The sequence below is a fragment of the Pelodiscus sinensis genome, chromosome 24 (assembly GCF_052426305.1).
Source record: "Pelodiscus sinensis isolate ZL-2025 chromosome 24, ASM5242630v1, whole genome shotgun sequence".
In the NCBI taxonomy this organism is placed as follows: domain Eukaryota; kingdom Metazoa; phylum Chordata; order Testudines; family Trionychidae; genus Pelodiscus; species Pelodiscus sinensis.
This window is the reverse complement of record NC_143075.1, coordinates 15,662,425-15,678,885: the sequence shown is the minus strand read 5'-3', so window position 1 is coordinate 15,678,885 and position 16,461 is coordinate 15,662,425. Positions and strand designations below refer to the sequence as shown.

General features: G+C 50.8%; 1 protein-coding gene and 1 long non-coding RNA gene across 2 annotated transcripts; both read left to right on the top strand.

The window, feature by feature from the left end:
• The first annotated feature begins 206 nt into the window (after positions 1-206).
• Positions 207-3,705, top strand: FAM43B (family with sequence similarity 43 member B). Its single transcript, XM_075906507.2, has 2 exons — positions 207-407; positions 1,089-3,705. Exon 2 carries the CDS (start codon positions 1,096-1,098, stop codon positions 2,083-2,085), a length of 990 nt encoding a protein of 329 aa, XP_075762622.1. The 5' UTR covers positions 207-407; positions 1,089-1,095; the 3' UTR covers positions 2,086-3,705.
• Positions 3,706-4,465: 760 nt separating this feature from the next.
• Positions 4,466-10,944, top strand: LOC112547398 (uncharacterized). The gene is made up of 3 exons (XR_003091145.3): positions 4,466-4,565; positions 10,293-10,530; positions 10,627-10,944. It is a non-coding gene; the product is annotated as an uncharacterized LOC112547398 (long non-coding RNA).
• Positions 10,945-16,461: the final 5,517 nt, after the last annotated feature.

Genomic DNA, 16,461 nt, shown 5'->3' with positions numbered 1-16,461 from the left:
GAAAACTGTAGGTATTGGGGGTACTCATAATTTTTTTTAAAAAGCGGTACTTTTTAAAAAAGGTTGAGAAACACTGCTCTAGTGTGCATGTGTGTGTAAGCTCTAGTGTGCATGTGTGTGTAAGCTTTAGGCTGCTGTGTGTGCGCCGATGAGAGACAGAGCGCCCCGGGCTGCTGTGCGCGCGTGCACGTGAGCGCGCGGCCGGCTGATGTAGCAGCCGCGGGAGGTGGAGCAGCGCAGCCAGGGGATGAATCCCTGCATCCTCTCCTCATTGCTGTCACAGCGGGAGAAGCCGCGAGACCGGGAGCTGGAACCCGCTGCGCCTCTGACGGGCAGCCGAGTCCCTCTGCTCCTGCAGGCGGGGCAGTGCGATCGGGATCGGAGCATCTCCCTCCAGCTGCAGTGGGGTAGGGACAGCGAGAAGGCTGCAGGAGAGCGGGGGCCCAAAGAGGGGCATCTCCAGCCATTTGCAGTAGGGCAGGGCGGGGAGAGGGGGCACAGCAGCAATCTGCAGTGGGGCAGGAATCGGGGACATCTCGAGGCGGTGCAATGGGGTAGGGTCCGAGGCAATTCTAGGCGGTGCCTTAAAATGGGGATCGGGTCCATTCCAGGCGGTGCAGTGGGGCAAGAATCGGGCCCATTCCAGGCGGTGCAGTGGGGCAAGGATCGGGCTCATTCCAGGCGGTGCAATGGGGCAGGAATCGGGCCCATTCCAGGCGGTGCAATGGGGCAGGAATCGGGCCCATTCCAGGCGGTGCAATGGGGCAGGAATCGGGCCCATTCCAGGCGGTGCAATGGGGCAGGAATCGGGCCCATTCCAGGCGGTGCAATGGGGCAGGAATCGGGCCCATTCCAGGCGGTGCAATGGGGCAGGAATCAGGGCATCTTCAGTCCCGCTGCAGAAAGCGGAGCATCTCCCGGAGGGACAGCGGGGCGGACCAGCGGGACAGGGCTCCAGGGACCTCCCGGTGGGCTCGGAGGAATGCCCCTTCTCCTGCCCCGGGGGTGGCCGCGGCTGCAGCAGAGGACCGCTCCCCCTGCCCCTCCAACCTCTCATCCCCCCCTCCCCTCCCGCTTGCCCCTTGCAGAGCCGCGATGCTGCCTTGGCGCAGGAACAAGTTCGTGTTGGTGGAGGAGGAGCGCAAAGGCAAAGGGAAGAGCCTGGGACCGGGGCTCAGCTACACCTCGCTGCTCTCCAGCCTGGTGCGCTCCTGCCCGGACCTGCTGCCCGAGTGCCCGCTGGAGCGGCTGGGCAGCGTGTTCCGCAGCCGGCGGCAGACGGTGGAGCTGAACCAGGAGGACCCCAGCTACACGGCCTGGTACCTGGGCAACGCGGTCACCCTGCACGCCAAGGGCGAGGGCTGCACGGACGAGGCGGTGGCCAAGATCTGGGCCAAGAGCGAGGCCGGGGCCGGCGGCACCAAGATGAAGCTGACGCTGGGGCCGCACGGCATCCGCCTGGCCCCCTGCGAGAAGGGCGGCGGGCGGCGGGCGGGCCACGCTTACCTGCTGCACCGCATCACCTACTGCGGGGCGGACGGCCGGCACCCCAAGGTCTTCGCCTGGGTCTACCGGCACCAGGTGAAGCACAAGGCCGTGGTGCTGCGCTGCCACGCCGTGCTGGTGTCCCGGGCCGAGAAGGCGCGGGCCATGGCGCGGCTGCTCTACCAGACCGCCACCTCCGCCTTCAGCCAGTTCAAGCGCCTGCAGCGGCAGAACGACGCCCGCCAGCTCCAGCGCCAGCTGCTGGGCGACGCCTTCGTGCCCCGGGTGCCCCTGCGCAAGCGGCTCAACGGGACCTGCCCCTACCGGCCCCCCGCCGAGCGCGGCCGCGGCGCCCGCCGCCTCAGCTCCATCCTGGAGGAGGAGGAGGAGGAAAACCTCGGCGCCTCCTGCCACCACGCGGCCGCCGCCGCCGCCTCCTCCAGGACCAGCCCCGGCGGCGCCGCGACGGCTCCAGGCCTCCAGGCGGCCGAGGTGCTGACCCTGGCCCGGGAGATGAGGGGGTGGAGCCTGCGCAGCCCGCTGGCTGCGGAGAGGCCGCCCTGGAAGCCCCCCCGAAAGGCGCCCTGCTTGTCCTGCTAGGTGGGCTGCTGACGCCAGCAGGCTAGAGACTCTTTGGCCTTTCCAGAGGGGCCCGTCTGACGGGGGTGGCAAGGGCACAAGGGGCCTGGAAAAGCCCTGGGCATGGCCTCCCCCCCGGGCTGCTGCCTTGGCAGCCAAGCAGCACTAGGTCTGTTGACAAACCAGACCACTGTCCTTTTCCCTGCTGCTGACTGAGCAGCCCCCTCCCCCCACAGACTTGTGCAGGCTGTACCCAGCCTGCCTTTAACACACCTTCACTGCCATCTTCCATCTGCTCCCAGCGACCTACACCTCTTGGTGCATATCCCCATCACTTCCACTCCCACACACCTTCTAACTGGCTGGGAGAAATGACTGTATGAATGACTAGTGTTATAACCATACCTGCTAAAAGGAGACATATCTGCAGGTTCTGGGAAGTTGAAGGGTTCCTTGAATGGGCAGCTGCCACAGAGGGGGTAGGGAGCAACAACCCCTATGTGTATTTTGGACTTGACTGATTTCAAGGAAAGACACACAGAGAGAGACTGGGGGATTTTATGTTTCCATCCCTCAGAGGGAAGGAGATGCTTTTCCAGCTGGAGTGACTTTTACTATTTGATCTCGACTAAAATTTATATCTTAAAAAGCCATCTATTTACAGAGAGATGCCCTTCGATTTCACTTCTATGACAACAATACAATGTCTTGTACAGTTCTGTACATGTTTCATTGGACAGGTGCCTGTATGTCTCTGATGCTGGGAATGGGATGGAATGGGGGATGAAAATGTATGGATCTTGGGGGCCAAGGGTCTGATTTTCAAAGGTGCTGGGCCACTGAAGGGTTTGTGGGAACTCCAGAGCTCTACAAATCAGACCCTAGCGACTTGGCTAAGGATAAGTGTCTAAATTCATATTTAGGTACTTAATAAGCATTGTGCTTTTCAGAGGTGCTGAGCGAATGTTGTCATTGCTGGGATTTGCAGAAGCTCAACACCTGTGAACATTCACCCTCTTTGGTTTACGTAGCAACAGGGGGTTTAATGGTCTACATTTTGGCACACAAGCTTGGAAGATTTGGCACTGGCTGCCAAGCTGTATCTTAAAGGAATGAGCTAGATAACACACCTGGAACCAAATTCTTCACTTGCTTTGGTTTCAGTGGGGTTACGTTGAGGATAGATTTGGCACACATGTATCTGAATCTGGGGATGAGATGCAGAGCATCACACAGAGAGAGAAGCTTTGTTCTAATGCAGAACATGGGGTGTTTTAACCCCAGGGGAAGATGGTCAACTACACACATCTCCTTTGTAGGTTCACAATGCAAAGCCCAATGATGTGTATGTTCATGCGTGTGTACACACACACACACACACACACATAATGTGATAATTGTAATAAAGTTTCTTTGCATTTTCTGCAATCTGATTCCTGTGCTTTATCTTTTGCAAGCTCCAAAACATTTCACTGCCATTGTATCTCAAGAGCAGTAATAACTGGAGCCAAAACCAGGTAGGCACTGGATGGGGGATTGGGCTCCTATCCATTGATCTAAGAGTTGTATATAACTGCCCACCACTGTACTATCCAAGTGCCTTCCTGTAAAATGAATAGCAGTATCAACATTCCTAGTGGTTGTCATGGAGACTCTGGCCCATCTCCTGCTACAGGTTCAGGTCTTGGTTTTGGACCAAGAGGACCATTTGACTAAACTGGGTTCCAAGCACTGATAATAAATGAGGGATTTTCCTGCTCTTTTGTGATGATGGTGATGTGTGCACTTCTGTGTATGTGGTTAACAATTTGTTTGCTAAAAGGGTGTTGTTGCATGTGATTATTTGTGTGTGTGTGCACGCACATATGAATCCGTGTCTCAGTGTGTGCCTAAATACCTAAGTGCCAGTTTTAGTGACCAGAGGTGGGATGTGGATGTCCCATTCAAGCACTTGCTTGACAACAGAGCCCTATATTTCTGTGTATGTTGTAAGCAGGATAGACTGTAGACATGAAAGGATCTCACTCTTTTTGTGTGGCGCTGCCTGGAGATCAGTTCCTAGCAACCAATTATCAGAAAAGAGAGAAACTCTGGAATGATTCTGTGGCCTAACATGGGGGACCATCTCAGAGTGTATTGTAAGAGGAGGAAAAAGGGGACAGACGGAAGCAGTTTTGCAAGCAGACAGCTGCATTATTTCCTTTCATCTTCCCTTGGGCTGCCACCCCCACACTCCTGCGGCATTTATGTCTGTTCTTGGGAGGAACAAACAGCTTCTGAAAAAACAAAACTGAAAAAAGGTCACTACGTGCTTTTAAAAATCCACCTTCCTTACCAACAGCAGCGGAACTTCTGGAAATGATGTCAAATAAACAGCTGTTTCCAGTGGTCATGGCAACCAGCATTTTTAAAATAATGAGGCCAGATTCCACTATGGCATAACTCCACCCTCTGTGATGAGCTTCCACCAGGGAGGGACTGGTCCCATTTAAGCTAAGAAGGTTGTTTTTCCTCTTTCCCTTTATTCCTCTGCCTGTGAGGCATGGGTTTTATTAAAAGCTTATTTGCTTTGTGCTAAGTGATGGGGCTGAGGATCAGATATGTTTGCTTTTGACTAGCGATTCAGGCTCTCGTCCCTAAGGCAGGGGTAAGCCTGCTGACAGGGAGGCAAAAGGGGCAATTGCCCTGGGGCCCAGTAATGGAAAGGGGTAATACCCAGAGCCTGAGGCCTATACATTGCTGCTGGAGCACCACATGGTGTGTTTGGGGTGGCTTTGAGGGCTGGGCTGAGCAGGTAGGGGGGAGCTGCAGACCGGGCAGGGCTGAGAGCTAGCTGCCTTGCCCTTGTCCCTTCTGTCTGATGCCCCACCCCTTCTGGGAGCACAGAACCCTTGCCCCGGGGTCCGGCAAGGCTGTTAGCTCCCCTGTGAAGAAGGGAGACCAGGGAGGTATTATTATTCCTCTAGTGCTCATAGCTAGAGCCCTGACAATTTGCAAATACCCATTTTAAATATGCAGGTATCCACATCTGTGGATGTGGATACAGATTTTCATAGCTCATTCTGGGGACTACAGATGCGGATGCCAATTTTGCTGCATCAAAGAGTTTAGAAGTTGTGTGACCAAAGTCCAGCCTCAGAACTTGGTGTCCTAAAAATAACTTAGGGAGAAGGGTTAACCTACCAACTTACAAACCAGCCCCCCATCCCATTGTTGGCCTGATGTGTTGGCATTGAGGACTGATTTATTGGCCAGCTGGGCTCTCCACTTGACCAAAACATGTGGGGATGGTTGGGGTGTATTCTTGGAGAGTTGGAGGTGAGTGTCAGGGGTGGGGAGAAGATATGGCTGCAACACTCTACACGGTCCACTTCAAGTAGTGACCAAGAGGCCTGGCTGCTGCCAGATAGGGCCAAACTGCCCTCCTGCATTCTCAGCCTTGGTTCCAAGCAGAGACAGGGGAGGAGAGGATGGAAAGTAACCGAAGGCTGAAGAAAGAAGGATCTTCCCAGAGCAGAATCCATGCAAATCCCCCCTCTCTGTGTGGCTGGTACCTTTTGCCTGGAGCTCATTCTGAAAGCAGTATAGCCAGGTGCCATCACCACCCAATCAAGACTTACAGAACCCCTTCTCTCTTTTATGCAGTGCTGTTGTGGCCCTGTGGGTCCAGGATATTAGATAGACGGGGTGGGAAGGTCGTCTCTTTTTTTGGTTCAACTTCTGTTGGTGTGAGAGAGAAGTTTTCAAGCCATGCTGAGCTCTTCTTCAGGTCTGGGGACCGTACTCCAAGTGTCCCTCACAATAGGTGCTAACTACTTATGCTAAAAAATTGGTTCTACCTTGCTTCACTGTGACACTCGGCCTGCCTTTCCCAGACTCGACAAAGAACTCTGAGTGACTCCAAAGCCTGTCTCTCACATCAGAGAGTGGCCTAGTAAGAGATATCACCTTCTTCACTTGTCTTTCCAAGACCCCTCATCTTACAGAGAGGAGAGGCATTCTCAGGTCGCTGACTCTCTTGTCTGCACCTAGCTTGTCCCTGTGTGCCATCTTCACCTGACCAGAGGGGGAAGGTGTTTAATGCCCAACTATAGAGCTGTGTCTACACTGGAACCCTTTTCCGGAAAAGGGATGCAGATGAGGCAAGTTGGAATTGCAAATGCAGCGGGGATTTAAATTTTCCCCGCTGCATTTGCATGAACATGGCTGCCGCTTCTTTCCGGCTCGGGGCTTTGCCGGAGAAAAGCACAAGTCTAGACAGGGATCTTTCGGAAAATAAAGCCTTTTCTGGAAGATCCCTTATTCCTGATTTTAAAAGGAATAAGGGATCTTCTGGAAAAGGCTTTATTTTCCGAAAGATCCCTGTCTAGATTGGTGCTTTTTTCCGGCAAAGCTCCGAGCCGGAAAAAAGCGGCAGCCATGTTCATGCAAATGCAGCGGGGAAAATTTAAATCCCTGCTGCATTTGCAATTCCGACTTGCCTCGTCTGCATCCCTTTTCCGGAAAAGGGTGCCAGTGTAGGCACAGCCTAGGTGTATAGCTCCCAGCTAGACACAACCAGAACATGTTTAATTTGTACATATTTAACATGTAACCCTTTCCTTCTTGACACAGACACCTGCAGCCATTAGCTCATCATATGCTTGTGTCTAACCCTTAAGAATGCTTCCCGATTTCCAGGTGGGAGATACCTGGCCAGAGAGTTCATGTCTTAGTAGCAGCGGGGACTGGTAGAAGGAGAATTCTGGTGGCTGGGGAGTGAGCCAGGCTACACACTGGAGAGGGTCCAGAGGAGGGCAACCAAAATGATTAGGGGGCTGGAGTGCATGACCTATGAGGAGAGGCAGAGGGATTTAGGTTTGTTTAGTCTGCAGAAGAGAAGAGAGATGGGGGATTTGATAGCAGCCTTCAACTTCCTGAAGGGAGGTTCCAAAGAGGATGGAGAGAGGCTGTTCAGAGTAGTGACGGATGGCAGAACAAAGAGCAATGGTCTCAAGTTACAGTGGGAGAGGCCTAGGTTTGGATATTAGGAAAAACTATTTCACTAGGAGGGTGATGAAGCACTGGGATAGGTTCCCTAGGGAGGTGGTAGAATCTCCATCCCTGGAGGTTGATTTAGTTGGGATTGGTCCTCCTTGGGGCAGGGGGCTGGACTTGATGACCTCGTGAGATCTCTTCCAGCTCTATCATTCTATGATTCTATAACAGGCTAGGAGGAGCGTTGTGGCTGTGGAAGGGAAGTGTGGTCTTGCTATGAGGAAGGAAGGTTAAACAGCTGATGCAGAGGCAGGGCACCTCTCTGGGTAAGTGGTGGAAGGGTTATGGCAGCTGGGAGGAGAGAACCCAGATGGATGTCCAGAACTTTAAAAAGAGGGTTACAGCAGCTGGGTAGTGCTCAAAGACATCATTACAGGAAGGATTTGGCAGTTTGTAGCCAGGAGGTAGGGGTGGGGAGGATCATGGTGGGGTCCAGCTGAATTTCCAGACTCATTCCCAGCACCCTAAGAATGAGATTCATTAAAAAGTGAAAACTTTGCTAGGGCCGAAGCAGGCCTGATTACTGCAGGGGAAATCACACTCCAGCTCTCACCACCAAGAGATTTAATCAGCTAGAGGCAAGTCGGTACAGCAGGCACAGCCAGCATCTGTCAGACAGGAACACATCCCCAACAGAATGGAGTGGCCAAGAGAAGCAATTGGAGACAAAAGTGAACTCCAGGATACATTGCTTGAAACCATTCTCCCTGGTGGACTCAGTGCTCCTGTTAGCCGGGTGCTGCTTGTCCCTGGAGAGCTTAGACAAATCTCACGCATCATAGAACTTCAACTGCTTTTGCTCATCATTGATGTGGCCATGGGGTGTGATCCTAGTACATCTTATGAGCTAAGCAGGGTTAGGCTAGACCAGAACTGGGGTCGGAGACCCGCAACGGCCATTTAGCTGTGTTAAGAGGGGGAGCAGGTGACTAACAAATTGCCACTTTTCCCTATGGACTGACCCCCACTTCAGTGTTAGGGGTACTGTCCTGCTGGAGGTGTCTATCAAGGAGAAGTTACCTGAGGTTCTGGCCAAATGAATTCTGCAGGCAGAGAGCAGATGCATAGTCTGGGTACAGCTGGGCAGAATGCTCTTGGCATTCCATTCCTTACTGAGTTATTGGCATTCCTGATGGTCTGCACAAACAGGGTCTTCACAGACAGCGGCCAGTGAGACAAAGGTGCAGTTGTGAATGGTGAAAGCTGTGGTGGAGGGATCCCACTCTAGACGACAGTGATCCCTAGTGGTTTCTGAGTGTGCCAGTCCAGAAGGAGAGCAAGTGGATGGAATACAGCAGCTCTAAGGCTGGCTACTCCCCAGGGTTTAGCACAGCGGAAGGAGGTCCTGGTGCGGTCACAAAATATGCTTGATTTGAGTGAATATCCAAGGAAAGGCCCCATTTGTGTGGTTTGCTTTGTGGCAGAGCTTGGGCCCTTGTCTCAGCTGCAGGGCATGAGCCATTTCTGGCAGGAGCCACTGGTCCCCTGGACGAGAGAGTAGCTCCGTTCATGGTGATCTCTCTCCAGCTGGCAGAGATATGTGTTGTTTGTGTCCGCTCCTGCCCTTTCTCCTGCCCAGAATGAGCTCACCCAGGGACACTGGTGCCTGTCTCCAGGAGGAAAAAGGGTGCATGTGAGTGGCCATTCTCAACTCTCCGTAAGCTGTGATGATAATTCTATTGGCCAAGTAAAGTGGAGTCTCACACACAACTCGGCATGCCTGTCAGTGCCACGTCTGATTTATTTCAAAATGTCCCAGATTATTCTAGGTATCAATGGCTGTGGGCCCTTTATATCTGGCTAGCAGATCCAGCAGCATTATCCAGGTCTGTTATCGCCTACAGATCAAAGAACTGGTTGATGGCAGCTCTGAACTTGCCTTTCAGCACAACAACACCCGCCCCCCCGCCACTATTCTAATACATTTTAAACATGTTGATAACCCACATGACTTCTCTCCCAGACAGCGGCCAGGGAGCGGGAGGCGGGAGAGTAGGAGGGGTGGGAGGCGGGAGGGTAGGAGGGGTGGGGGGACCCCCACCAGTGTTGCCTGTAAGCTGTGCACTTTTGCAGCTACTCAAGAGTCATTAAAATGCCCTCTCCCCCAGGTGATTAGCAGAGCATCCACAGCTAGGTGTTTCATTTTTACTGGTGGTACACATTGGGACATGCCTCGGTGCACATAAAAACATTATTCTACCCAGAGAAAATCTGCACATGGATGGAAAAGATTAGAGGGAACATTGGGGGAGGAGATCATGGCCACAAAAGGGGTGCACACAGAGCCTCTGGCATGGGAGAAGAATGGAGGATTCTGGGATTGGGGGAGGAGAAGAGAGGACTTATCAAACTCCTGGCATGGAGGGAGCGAGAATTGAGGTTGCAGGAAATCCAAGAAATAGAGAGGAATGGGGGTGGCACAAAGTGATGCTACGAGCCCTGGGGAGTGCAATGAGCTCAGCTTACAGAAGACACAAAGGGTATGTCTAGACTCCATGGCTCCCTCGACGGAGCCATGTAGATGAGTTTACTAGACATAGGAAAATGAAGCGGCGATTTAAATAATTGCTGCTTCATTTACATCAAAATGGCCACCGCGCTGTGCTGATCAGCTGTTTGGCGGTACAGCGGGGTAGTCTGGACATGCCGCGGTTGACAAGGGAAGCCTTTGTCAACCACTCCGTTATGCCTCGTGAAATGAGGTTTACTGGAGCGGTCGACAAAGGCTTCCCTTGTCAACCACGGCGCGTCCAGACTGCCACACTGTGCTGCCAAACAGCTGATCGGCACAGTGCGGCGGCTATTTTGATGTAAATGAAGAGGGGATTATTTAAATTGCCGCTTCATTTTCCTGTGTCTAGTAAACTCATCTACATACGTCGACGGAGCCATGTAGTCTAGACATACACCTCGTGTCTAGATTTTATAGCCGGTGGGAACAGTTGACAGCACAGGGCTTCATCCACAGAGGCATCTCTTCCTGAGCTCAGAGGGCATTTAGACCAGTAGACTCAGGACAATTCAGACTCCCATAGAAATTATTTTCTCTCTGCCTTTCTCCTCTGTCTTTCTTTCTCTTCCCACTCCTCCTGCTTCCCATTGCTTTTCCTATCCCCCCTCCATATACTATTGTGCTGCTTCCTTTAAAGTGCAACATTCATCTCTCATTAAAGCCACTTTCACACCCGCAGCTCTCCGATGGAAGGAGATAGATGGCTCTGTACCTCGACTCCCGCCTCCTCCTGCTGCAGGGATCTAGACACGCCTGGACTGGACCCCTTGATGTCTCTGGGCCATAACCAAAAGGGAACCCGAAACGATTAGCTCACTGAAGCACGGCACAGAGTTACCAACCCGTCATGGGAAGAAAAGGGAAGCACCGGTACCACAGCATTGCTCAAGGATTTGCAGACATGCTCCCTACCAAAGGTGTGTAAACGATGCAGTCACTGGCTGCACTGTTGGTAAATTAAAGTTATCCTGGCGTTTTCCATTATAATAAGTGTCCTCTTTCTCATCCTCCAGGGGTGCCAGTCAAACCAGGATGGCATGGAGGACAGATGTTGCACTGGTGGCAGTACCAGGCTCCACAAATCAAAACAGAGAATAGTGCTATTTGCTTTGGATTTTGTTGTGTAGATACCTATTCACCAGGAACTGGACTGAATCCTGACAAACACATCTAGAGTTACAGAGTTTAAGCCCAGAAGGGACAAACTGTGGACATCCAGTCTGACCACCTGCCTAACTCAGGCCTTAGTTTTCAGCTAGTAATTTCTGCACTGACCCTGATAATGTCTTGATTTGAAGGCTCCAAGTGACATAAAAGCTGTTGCTCAACTATTCCAATGGTTAGTTACGCTCCCACTTTCCACTTTATTTAGGTCACCTTCTTCTGCTTGTCTGGGAGCCGGACATGGCAGGTGTAATTCTGGGAGAATCTTTTCAAACCCAATTGCAACCTTCAGTGCAAAGAGCTCTGGTGAAGAAGAGGGGGAGGCGAATGAAGGTGGGAGGGTCAATACTGCATTGCAATTAGCGCACGGTAGTGGACAGGGCATAGAATGGGAGATTAGGACTCCTGGACAGTTTTATGACTTACTGGCTATGAGATCCCACATAAGTCAGTAAGGGCCAGATTTTAAGGTATTTAGACACCTAAAGGTGCATCTATGAGCTTACAGGATTTAGTCACCTAACCTACCACCAGGTATCCATTTGGTCCTTCACCTCTCTATACCACATTTCCCCTCTCTTAAATGAAAGGGCCAAAAATCATGGCTCTCCCTCCTTTCAGATTGACACATAAAAAGTGCTTCATAGGCAGATTGTATTATCAGCACTGGAAACATCACAGGTTAGTCCTCCTCCAGTGGTAGGCTGTTCCAGCAGGAAGCTTAGGACTGGTACTTGCTGTCTTTGAGAATGCAGGCAGATGTGCCTAACAGCATTCCCTCTAAGCTGAGCGCTCGGGCCGCCGCCCAGCACATATTCAAATGTCTCCTATCTAATTAGCAAAGTACCCACAGCTGGCAGCCGTCAGCAGTGTGTGTTGCTACTGGTGGTGCACATCCACACATGCCTCAGGCCACATAACAAAACGTATTCCACATATGGATGGGAAAAAATGAGAGGGAACACTGATGTCCGATGAGGATGAACTAGTGGCAATTACATTAGTCGTCAGTGTATATTCCACATGACAGGGGTCTGTGATTTTTAATAAAGAGAATTAAAAAGGGTGCATGTGAGCGGCCATTTTTTTGTTTTTGTCCACATCACACACACAGAGCTACTTGCACACATACACACGGAAAACAGGTTCTGGGAAGGGGCTCAGGCTGGGGCAGTGCTACAGGAGGGGATTTGGGCTGCTGCCACTAAGGGGGGGGGTCAAGGCAGGGAGTTGGTGTGCAGGAGGGAGTGCAGAGTACTGGCTCTGGGAGGGGGATTAGGGCTGGGGCAGAGATGCAAGAGAGTCAGAGCGCAGGAGGAGACATGGGGGGCTGGCTCAGGGGGTGGGGTCAGGCTGGGGCAAGGGGTTGCCGTACAGTAGCTGATTACATTAATCCTAGGAATATCTCTGTAACTGGGGGTATGTCTACACTACAAAGTTAATTCGAACTAACGGACGTTAGTTCGAATTAACTTTGATAGGCGCTACACTAGTGCTCCGCTAGTTCGAACTTAATTCGAACTAGCGGAGCGCTTGGTTCGAACTAGGTAAACCTCATTTTACGAGGACTAAGCCTAGTTCGAACTTACTAGTTCGAATTAAGGGCTGTGTAGCCCCTTAATTTGAACTAGTGGGAGGCTAGCCCACCCCAGCTTTCCCTGGTGGCCACTCTGGCCAACACCAGGGAAACTATATTGCCCCCCTCCCGGCCCCGGACCCTTTAAAGGGGCACGGGCTGGCTACGGTGCCCGTGCCAGGTGCAAGCCTGCCAGCACCCAGCTAGCAGACACTGCACCTGGCACGGCTTGAGCCAGCCACCCTATGCCCCCCAGTCCTCCCCCTCTTCCCGGGACCAGGCTGGCGGCTCTCGGGAGCCTGCCCAGGTCTGCAAGAGGTGGGCACCCACCTGGTCTAGTGCGGACATCGTGGACCTCGTCCACGACCTCCGCACTAGGCACAGGAAAGCAGCCGTTTAGGGCAGGAGAGCTGCCAGCCTGGCCACCCAGGAGCAGGTGTGCATGAAAATCAAGGTGGTCCACTGAGACCCCCGACCCTGAGCCCTGAGCTTACAATGGCCGTCCTGGGTCAGACCAAAGGCCCATCTAGCCCAGTAGCCTGTCTGCCGACAGCGGCCAACCCTAGGGACCCTGGAGGGGATGGACCGAAGACAGTGACCAAGCCATTTGTCTCGTGCCATCCCTCTCCAGCCTTCCACAAACTTCAGGCAGGGACACCACTCCTACCCCCTGGCTAATACCACTCCATGGACCCAACCTCCATGACTTGATCTCACTTCTCTTTAAACTCTGTTCTAGTTCTAGCCTTCACAACCTCCTGCAGCAAGGAGTTCCACAGGTTGACTCTGCTTTGTGAAGAACAACTTTCTGTTACTAGTTTGAAGCCTGCTACCCATTCCTTTCCTTTGGTGTCCTCTAGTCCTTCTATTATGGGAACTAATGAAGAACTTTTCTTGATGCACCCTCTCCACCCCACTCATGCTTTTATAGACCTCTATCCTATCCCCCCTCTGTCTCCTCTTTTCTAAGCTGAAAAGTCTCAGTCTCTTTAGCCTCTCTTCATATGGGACCTGTTCCAAACCTCTAATCATTTTAGTTGCCCTCCCCTCTCCCACCCTCTCTATTCCCCTCTCCCACCTCCTTTTCCCAGTCTCCCTGAGTTTTGTTCAATAAAGAGAGATTCTATTTTTGACCACATGTTTTCTTTATTTTGTACATCAGGAAGGGGGGCTAGGGAGGGGTAAGTGGAAGGAGGTGAGGGAGGAATGGGGTACGAGCCCCCGATGGGTAGGACTGGGCTGGCTCTGCGGGCTTCTGGGGGTGGAAGCTCTCCTGCAGCCCCCCAATTGCCCCCTCTCCCCAGATGGCAGCCTGTGGCAAGTGCAGCCGGTCTGATGGCCAAGTGCTGTGATGTGCCCAGTGTGGGTACTCCGGGCAATCCAAGCCAGGACTGCTTTGCAAGCGGGGCACCCCTGAGAACTGTCTGTCTGGGGTGGGGGTCGGGTCTCTTTAAGCACAGCCCTCGGCTAGCCTGAGACAGCAGCTCCACGCTCTAAGTCCTATTCTGATGCCCTGCCGGCACTGCTTCCGGCCATCCTTAACCCCGGTTCAGGGTCCTCTTAATGTGGACATGCTAGTTCGAATTAGCAAAACGCTAATTCGAACTAGTTTTTTAGTCTGGATCCGTTAGTTCGAATTAGTTTAGTTCGAATTAACTAATTCGAATTAGTGCTGTAGTGTAGACATACCCTCAGATACTGTGGTGATGGGTGCAGTATAAAACCTCATTAGCAGAGAACTGAATATTCTCTAAATGCATATCCCAAGAAATCTATTCCCTGATCCATTTCCTATTTGAAGGAACTAGTGAAATGAGTTTGGTTCTTTGCTACTGACATTACTGAAACAGGGTCTGCTCTTAAAACTTATACTGGCATTAGAGATGTAGAATCCTATTTAAACAGTTAACTGGTTAAACATTACATTTAACTAGTTAACTTCTTAAATGGGGCAGCCTGCTGCGGGCAGGGGCTGCTCGGGCCAGGCCAGGCCTGCCACACCGTGCCACAAACGGGTTGCTCTGGCTGGGCTGGGCCCACCATACCGTACTATGAGCGGGCAGGCAGCAGCTCCTGCCCAACCAGGCTGTGAGTTAACCTGTTAACCACTGACCTTCCAAACTGGTATATCTGTGGTCATCAGGTGTGTGAAGAAGCCTCATCCCTGACTATGCCATCAAAACAGCCAGTATAAATGCAGCTATGCTAAGCGGAGAGGGCTGCTATTGGCATAGCTAACGCTGTCCAGGAAGACAGTGTTACACTGGCCAGAAAACTCGGACTGGCATACCCTGTCTTTGATTGTCATATGCTGTGTCTACACTAGGGGGTATGAAGCGTAGACATAGTTTTAGCTCTTGTACTGTACTCTTAAGTTCAGTGCATGGAATAGAAGATTAATTACCGCCGTCATTCTCTGCTGGTGCAAAAATTAATTTGTTTTGTAAAATCAGCTAAAGAAGAACTGGAAACAAAATCCATATCGTGGTCCCTTTTGATATAATAGCAACAGGTGCACATGTGCAAGTTCCTCTGAGTGGAAAGCGATGGTCATTTCCTCCCAGGGCCATTTTCACAAACATTAAATACTGACTGCAGTGGGGTCATCCCATCAGAAAACACATTCCATCCTTTCCACCACTAGCTCTTTCAAAGTCAAAGCAGATCCTGCTTTCACTATCAATGTGGGTGCCTCACCATCTAGTGGACAGAAAGAAAGCATCACAGAAAAGAACTGTGATAGAAATGTGATAGAAATTCTTCCACTATTTGATCTGAGGAAGTGGGTCTGGCTCAGGAAAGCTCATCATCTAATAAACCATCTTGTTAGTCTTTAAAGTGCTACATAGTCCTGTTTTTTGATTCAGAAAAGAACTGAGATTTGTTGTAATCTCAACGACTTGATTACCTGCATCCTGCTTCAAAGGCCTTTTAAGAGTACACTTGAAAGAGAATCTTCTGAACTGTCATTCATGCTTAAATTCGACACTTTACATCTAAGTTTGAATAATGACTCTAATTATCTTACCCATTACAAAGATAGCTTCCCCAATTATCACCTCTAATATCATGAGCTCACAGACATTTGCCTCCTCCCCCCATCCCTCTTCTGTTCTGAAATTTGATTTGTCCTTTTCATATGTGTTCATTTTTTTAAATTGTATCCTTTGGTATATATGGTTGTGACTATTCCACTATTTGATCTGAGGAAGTGGGTCTGGCCCACGAAAGCTCATCACCTAATAAACCATCTTGTTAGTCTTTAAAGTGCTACATAATCCTGTTTTTTGTTTCAGCTACACCAGACTAATATGGCTACATTTCTATCACTGAGTTTTGTAAATATTTATTACATTTAATGGGACCATTTTTTTTCTTGATGAGCATCTGAAACTTCTCCTATAAACTACACATATGACACTGATAGGAACAAAAAATAGATGCTGGTGTGAAGAAATGTGGTATAATTACATAGACAAGGTAGGTGAGGTTTTTTTTTATTGGATCAACTTCTCTTGGTGACAGACAAGCTCTCAAGCCAGCACCAATCTCTTCTTCAGCTATAATTACATATATAGGTTATAGAGAGACAGATCTCCGAAGTGAAATCGTTCTGTTTTTAAGCGAGGTTGACCTCCTCCCCAAAAATGTTTTCAGGCCATATACTTCAAATTTGGATGCCTAAATCACCACATGAACACCTGAATAAGTGGCTTGATTTTCAAAGCTGCTGAGCACCTACAATTCCAATTGATTTCAGACTTTAATCTCAGGAGCTGTGCCTATTGTCTCAGAAAACTAAGCCATGTATTTGAGTGCTTAAATATGGATTATTTAAGTACCTAGCTATTACCTCCACCACATCTGAAAATGTTGGCCCTGGCCAATTGTGTATTGCTATGTAGTGTAGTGTAATTGTGTAGTGTTCCACCCCCAACGACCTTTGCCCTTCGACAGGGGCGAAGATGTCACCAGGCATAAGCAGACTGAGCAATTTTAAGTCTTCCAGCAACTCAGAAGCCCCCGCAAGTATAGTATTACCCCCCAGCTCCCATTCCTCTTATTTAACATTGCGTTTTTAACAAGTGCATCACTATGCGCTGTGTGG